Genomic DNA, 7,513 nt, shown 5'->3' with positions numbered 1-7,513 from the left:
AAAGTCTTCGTTCGATGGCGGGATGGTATTCGTTAACCTTCGTTTGATCAACGGTGACGCTAAAGCGATGGCTAGAGAACATGGCCGTTCTTCTCCGCTGATGACGATGTGTCCATCACGTGGTGGCGAAATAAGCGGCCGCTTCACAACGACAGAAGGGCTTCGTTCCGCAATCGTGATTCATCTGACGTCCCGATAGGTGCGCGCCAAGCATAGTGGAGTAACTTTTACACTCTGCCGATGGTACACTCCGGCAGCAACAGGAAGAAACGAGGCTTCGCAATGAGATCTTCGTTACTATTAGTAAAAGCCACTCGCTGCGTCGCCTTTAGTTGCTATCTCTCTGAATGCTGCGCAGATTAATTTATTCGTTGAATAATTAAGGTATTTCTCAAACCTGCGTCCTCCTAACACTTCGTGAGACTTTTGTTGCGAGCAATCTATATTTACTTTAGCGTGCTCGCTACCTTGGCCCATGCAGTTCGCTAAGGGTGCAGTACGAATCCGCCGGCAGTGCTTTAAAGATGCCACGGTATGCTGCCCAGCTCAAGCTTGCTAACATCCATCTTGTTTTAGATGGATGGGCGTGTCAGCAGTGCGACGGCTACGCATTCCGCGTTTGACAAGCATCCGTGACAACCTCCGTGAAGGCTGTGCGCGAAAGAAGACGTTTCACTCTGATTTCATTTTGACCAAAATCGTGGGAAGGCATTCGAGTTAGATTTACGCATGAAATACAAATGGCGTAGCAAAAGAAAGTCACCATAAGAAAATCTTATGTAACGAGCTGTTTTTTTTTTCAATTGTCTTTTTTTCTTTCTTTCTTTTTTTTCCCTTTTTTGCGTTTTCGTTTTTACGTGGCCGATCTTAGCGGTATGGGTGAATATGGTGACGACAAAGAATATGCCAATTATGATGTTTTCAATGAGGGTCAGAGCATTTTACAATACACTGCTCCGGCTTTTTGTTCTTTTTTTCTTGCTTTCTTTGCATCCCCATTATGGTTTATTAGATTTCTGCATACAAGAAAGTTTGTCCAAAAAAGGGCCATGACAGCATTTAATTACAAAGACAGTGCGTTTCATTAATTTTACTCTCAATTATCTCCCCCGTTAAGCGTATTTACCGCCTCTTAAATCTAGTATAACAAACAAAGTATTCACTTCTCGGTCATTCAGGCATTCCGATGCAGTGGGTCCTTCCCACCATCGCCTATGCCCCGTGAATTCAATAGACGACAAGAAAGAAAAGGCCCTCGCCGGTTAGCGGCCATTGCGCTCCAAAATCCGAAGTCCCCAGGAGGGGGGCTGCATGTTGCTGGCTCGTCCGACTAGCCGGGCACGCCTTGATGGTGGCTAGAGAGCCCAGCAAACAGCCATGAGTGGCTCCGACGAGTACTACCGCGTGCTCGAAGTGCCGCGAGATGCGACGCAGGACGACATTCGACGCGCCTACCGGCGGCTGGCACTCAAGTGGCACCCGGACAAGAACCCCACCAACAAGGAAGAGGCCGAGCGCCACTTCAAGGCCATCGCCGAAGCGTACGAGGTGCTCTCGGACGAGACTAAGCGGCGTCAATACGACCTGTACGGCCCTAGCGGCTACGACACCAGCCAACAGAGCAACGGCGGCGGCCGAAACACCGGTGGCGGCTTGTTCGCCACCGCATTCCGCGACCCCGAGGAACTGTTCCGCGAGTTCTTCGGCACGGCAGACCCGTTCGAGGAGCTGTTCCGCGCCGTCCGTCACGGTAGCACCAGCGCGCCGGCCCACCAGAGTCCGCGCCAGTCTCCTCCGCGCCCTGCGGCAGCCAGCGGTCCTGGAACGGGCCCGGTACTGACGGGCAGAGGCTTTTCGCCTCCTTTCCGCCAGCAGCAGCAGGGTGGCATGGATTCCAGCAGAATCCTTCGCCCTGGCGGTTTCTTCTTCGACCTCGACGACATGCTCTTCGGCGGCTGCGGCACGGTGCCCAGCGGACCTTGCGGCCTCGGGTTCACGTCGCCTGGCGGCTTCACGGGAATGCCGACCGAGCAGATGAGCTCGGTGCGCTACATGAACGGCAAGCGCTGCGAGACGCGCAGCATCGTCCAGGACGGCGTCAGAACGGTGATGTGCTTCGAGGACGGCCGCTTGGTGTCGCGCACAGTTAACGGCGTGCCGCAGGAGGTGCCCAAGCCCACCGAAGACACCGGCAAGGACGACTCGCTGCAAGCGGGCCAAAGCGGGCGCAAGGTCAGCGATAGCCTGTCCGTGCCGCACTCGGGCGAAGGCCCCGCCCGTCGCAGCAAGAGCAGGACCGCGAGTGCAGCTGGCGGCGTGGGCGAGGTGAGTCCCAAGTATAGGCCCGTGCACGTGCACAAGGGGCCTCCGACGCGCCAGTCGAGCAAGGCACACAAAAGCCGCAGCCGCAACGCGTCCAAGGGCGCGATGAAGGCGCTCCGCAGAGAAGGCAGCGATACGGCTTCACTGAACAGCACCACCGCTGGCACCGCTAACCCACAGCCCTCGCCGAGTCAACCGCCACCGATGGCAACACAACAGAACGCTGCTGTTATTCAGACGGCCGTCAAGCGCAAGCCGTCTAAAACCGGGAAGTAACCAAGCTCGTCGCCTTTGCCGCGGAAAAAAATTCTCGGACAAAGTATGTCTTCAGCGCGTTGAATAAAAAAGAAAACGAAAAACGAGACTTGTTTGCTGTATTATTAGTATTGTTTGACCACATGGGGTTCTTTAACGTGCACCCAATGCACGGCACACACATCCAAGCCACGCTTCGTTATTTCTCTCTTCGTGTAATACAAACGCACCAAACGGCTGCTTATCGGCATTAAGCGTCGGTATAGCTATGACATCATGACATTTTCTTTGCCTGCTGTTATCATCTGCGTCCAGAAATGCACGACGCACGCCCGTTTACGCTGCTACACTGATCCTTTTTTTGGACGAACAGGTGCTTTAAAACTATGTCCTGCGACATACCATATGATTTGCTTTTCCGGCCGGGTTACATGGAATGGTGAGCACAACATCAGCACGAAACTCCAATGGTGAGAAATATGATGAGCTCTGTTTTAATACAACGAAACTTCGGTTGGGGCTAGTTGGTAGAGAGCATTTTAAGGTGAAGAAATCAGCGCAAACACAGAGGACAACCGCAAAGAAGAGACGAAACAGTGCCAGTGCTTGTCTCATCTCTTTTTTGTGGCTGTCCTGTGTGTTTGCGCTGACTTTTCCTCCTTAAAACACAGTTTTAATCATTTCCTCATTTTTGAATTTAGGTGAATATGCCTAAATTAAGAAGTTTGATCCCATCTTTACCACAAAATAAATCAGTAGCCCCTTCCCTGTCGACGAGATGGGGGATGCGAAGCTTGTGTGTTTTTTCGGTGTTCCTCGGAAGGAGTTGCACTGACGAGTACCACGTTGTGCTCGAACCACAAACGATCACACGCAGTGCAGCTGGCTCCGAAGTCCCGGTTGAGAAACTCGCGTTGGCGCTAGCGATGCCGAAGTGTGCACCACCGTTGTCGTGTTCTTGTATACCAAGACGACACTGACGTTCGGCCTCAACATCGCGTTCCCGCAACTCGGGGTCGGCGGTTCTTCGTTGATGTTTCGCCTGGGCTTCGGAAGCCCTCACGCTAGAATCAGCACGTAGACGACTAGCCCTTTCCCGAGCGCATTCATTCTGGATGGACTTCCATGAAATTTCTTCAAAATTGAATCTGTCCGTTACGTAAAACAATGAATGGCTCATACCCTCTAAAGCAGTGGCTCATATCCCCGTAAACGCGGCTTCCCCATTACCACGACAGAAGAGAAGTGAAATTCTACGCTGGAATGACTAGCGGCAACGCAGCCAGACTGTGGAAGCAGACGACGACGACGAACGCGGGAGCAGACGTACTAGCGCGCGCCGAGCACGAGCGACCTATGCAGCTCGGAGAGCAGCTGGTTTTTTTAGCGTTGCATCGCCGGCGCAGGCTAGTGTATGGTCTGTTTTTTCATGGGCGCCGCCATTGCGTAGGCAGTGGCGCCATCTATGGGCAGTTGGCTTGCTGGCTTGGGCAAACGCCCGTGTTGTATGCTGTGGTATACGCTCGGCGGCAGTTTCTGGTGGATTTTTTCGCACTCGCGCGGTCTATTTAGCACGAAATTGCGTCTTCTACGTGGGGAATGCTCTTGTGAAGCGTAGTGAGGGAATTTAAGTCTGAAGTAATTAAGCGGCTGGAGTAAACTGCTGGTGTTAGGGCGGACGGAGCACCCAGCGCGAGGTGGGCGCGTTTGTTTGAGCTTACGATCAGCCTCGGATATCAGTTAAGTATTTCTGGAAATTCGTTTCATGAATGTTACCTTACTGCTGCATTATCAGCACTGTAATTCTAAGCTCTAGTTTAGCTGCAACGAGTAGTTACGAAACAATTGATGATCCTAACAGCGTGGGTACCGTTCTGCTGGAGAATAAGTCGTGCTGTTTACTTTGACAAGCCTTCAAGTTGTTATGTGTAGATAAACTGGGCGACTGCCTTGTTTGCTGGCCAAGGTTTCCGCCCACAAATAACATAGTTTCGTTAATATTAACCGCATACTGTACAGTGTGAATCACACTTTTCGAGTGGTCGAACGACCAGCTGCAGACTGCGCGAGCGTCCGAGGCAGCACTAAATGCTGTGCTATAGATCTGTTTGTTCTATATAGCGTATGGTCCAAGTGGTCCAAGCATGCGGCACGACCATGCAGAGTCTCATTGCGTCGTTATCCCGTGTTCTGTTTTATTTGCCGCAAAATGGGGACATATGAACTCTTTTTCTTTTCAGTCTCCCAAGTTCAGTCATTTGCGACGCATTCACCCACATTACGAAAATTGTGTCCTTACAGATAGCTATTGGATTCTCTTTATGCGATCCCCTTTATATTTGTACCTTACAGGGCAAAAAAGGCAATGCCGATCTAAGCACGAATCAATTGTGTGTATCAGGTTGGTTTGTCAACCGCAGTGCTCGCGCTGTTGAGCAAAGCCTTCGGCCTCTTGCAGGAGGCTAACGTAAACATAGTGATTTGAAGTCTACTAGACTTAAAATGTGTGAGATCGACGCCGGTGGCTGACGCAAACGATTTACAACAACTTTTCATCGAGTGAAAACCGATACATCCAGCATAATTCACAACACATACACACACCACGGCTGATGATGCGCGGCGCATTTTTGCACATCCAAGAGAAATTTGCAGATACTGTAGCTACTGCTCCACTTAAAGGGTACACAGTGGTTGTTCGACGACCTCGTAAGAACTGACATCCCGTAAACTGCACTCAGAACTAGCTAAAACACAATCCGAATCGTTCCGCAGCGCGCGACCGGCAACACATTCAAGCCGCGCCGCGCCGGCTCGCCCAAGCCAGAGAGGAGGAAAGGTGGTCGTGCGCCCTTTCCTCCTCGCCCGATGAAAAGGTCTATAGAAGCTTCGCTTGAAGAATTTCGCTTTTGTAAAATAAATATATAGTAACTAAACATCAAAGCGTACGTTCACATATCCAAGCATTTTCACAACGTACTTCAGCACGCCATCGGCAATAGCGCAATGCCTCAACATGCATCTGGCGGCCCTATCTTAGAAGAATACTGAACATTCTTTAGTCTTGTAAAGTATTTTATTGCGATAGCAATTATATGGACACTTCAACCGGATTTCTGCCGTCGGCGTCGCCGTCGTCGTCGCCGTGAGGTTCCCTATAGATAACATCTTCGCCGCGCGCCGTATGCCCGAGCGGAAGCGTGCAGGGACGCGCGCTATCACGGAGAGCGAACGCACTCAATCTCCCACGCGCAAGCAAGGAAGCGGGAAGCGAGCGTCGGAGGGAGCGGGGGGGGGGGGGGGCACTTCTCTGCCAACAACCGCGCTCGTCATTCGTCTTTTCTGCCTTAACAATACTTCCCGTACGACAAGAAAGGCGTTTCTGGTACTCCAGAAGTGCATATTACGAATCCAGTTTAGAATTGTTTTTTTTGTGTCCCTGTAACAGTTACTGTCTATCAAAAACAGATGTCAATGGCATTCAGAAAACTGACATGGCTGGCGCTTACAGAGCTGCGTAAACCCCTTTGATATTTTCATAGTAGAAACGAAAGGGGCCTAATGTCGTTCTAGATATTTAGGACGTAGCCTGCGCTCCTTAGAGATGAAAACTGTTGTTGCTGGAATGACGACGATGAAACGAAACGATGACATGACGACGACGGCGTGTTTGTGTTGTCGCTCACATCCACGCTTACGTATATCCCCTGACACCCCGGGCCGCTTCGGTTAGCATTGGATGCGGTACCGGTTTGAACTATGTCCTGTACTAGGCAATCGTGCTTTGTATATACATACACAAATATATCCGCCGAGATTCTGACAAACCCAGAAACGCCCAGCAGCCACGCCAAACCAAGAAAAATATGCAAAGGATGCTTCGCTTTAAAATAAACTGAATTTAGCAACTGGTTGTTGAGCGGACGTGACTTGGTTCTCCGCAGCGGCGTACCATAGCCACTGACACATGTGGGGACTCGGGGTAGCGTTTAGGCCGGTGATCCTTCAGCCATAGGGATGAGTACGTCCGGGAGTAGGAGCGAGAGAAAGAGGGTTTATTGTGCAATATGTACAGCGGCTCCAGCTATGGAAGCCCACTTCATGTAGGATCACTTTGTCTTCCTCACTACATGTCTCAGTACACATCAGAACACGTCAGGACACACCCACTGTACCAAATGTGTCCGCTTATAAAGCAGTCGTCTTCCCTAGTTCTCTACACAAGGAAGTTTGATGGCCTTGATGCGGCTGATCAGAGGGGTCGTATTGTCCTCAGAACTCCGCCTCTGATATCCAACCTTCGAAGCAAGGACGACGCAATCCGAAAAGAGGGGGTTCACACTCCTTCCACGAAAGTCGTCGACTTGGTTTCTTGCTCTCCGTGATGGTTATCTTGCCAGGGTCGGGAGAGTGACCTTCGTGCTGGTCCCCGCTTCCACGAAGGGTGGCGGCTGTGATCGCTTCTAAGTGAGCTTCTTTGTGATCGCGTCACAGCCGGTGTCGGGCCGCGTCGCCAGGTAGACGGCCGCTGATGAAGAGGGTGGCATCGGGGGAAGCACCCAAAGGATGCGCAAAGGATTTCGGGCGCTTGTCACCGTCGGTGTCAGACACTGTGGCCGTCTGGGCGACGCTGATGAAGGGGGCTGCCTCGATGGAAACCACCAAAGAATGCGTCCTGCCGATTCGGGACGCAACACACTAAGTCGGGTGTTCGTTTTGCGCTCGATCTCGCATGTGTTGGACAGCGTATGTTATGCAGGCTCAAGCGATATCGCCAAGAACTGTTTTCAGAAACTGAGTAATTCAGAGTGCCAAGCTAATTTCACGTTATCTTTTTTTTTGCCCAAAGCTCAACTGTATCGCAGATTCGTGAATGAACGCACAACCTCTCTACAAAGACACGCTAGTGCTTTGCGCACGCACGCACGCACGCACG

General features: G+C 51.4%; 1 protein-coding gene across 1 annotated transcript; it reads left to right on the top strand.

Moving 5' to 3' along the window:
• Positions 1-1,262: 1,262 nt before the first annotated feature.
• On the top strand, positions 1,263-2,635 carry LOC119440549 (dnaJ homolog subfamily B member 6-B). Its single transcript, XM_037705450.2, has one exon. The coding sequence runs from the start codon at positions 1,378-1,380 to the stop codon at positions 2,596-2,598; it is 1,221 nt and encodes a 406-aa protein (XP_037561378.1). The 5' UTR covers positions 1,263-1,377; the 3' UTR covers positions 2,599-2,635.
• The last annotated feature ends 4,878 nt before the right edge of the window (positions 2,636-7,513 follow it).

This window comes from Dermacentor silvarum, chromosome 1, assembly GCF_013339745.2.
Source record: "Dermacentor silvarum isolate Dsil-2018 chromosome 1, BIME_Dsil_1.4, whole genome shotgun sequence".
Classification (NCBI taxonomy): domain Eukaryota; kingdom Metazoa; phylum Arthropoda; class Arachnida; order Ixodida; family Ixodidae; genus Dermacentor; species Dermacentor silvarum.
Note: the sequence above shows the minus strand (reverse complement) of the source record. Positions and strands in the feature narration are given on the sequence as shown.

Excerpts from the sequence above, each read along its gene's own strand:
- LOC119440549 (XM_037705450.2), top strand. The coding sequence starts at position 1,378 with ATGAGTGGCTCCGACGAGTACTACCGCGTGCTCGAAGTGCCGCGAGAT.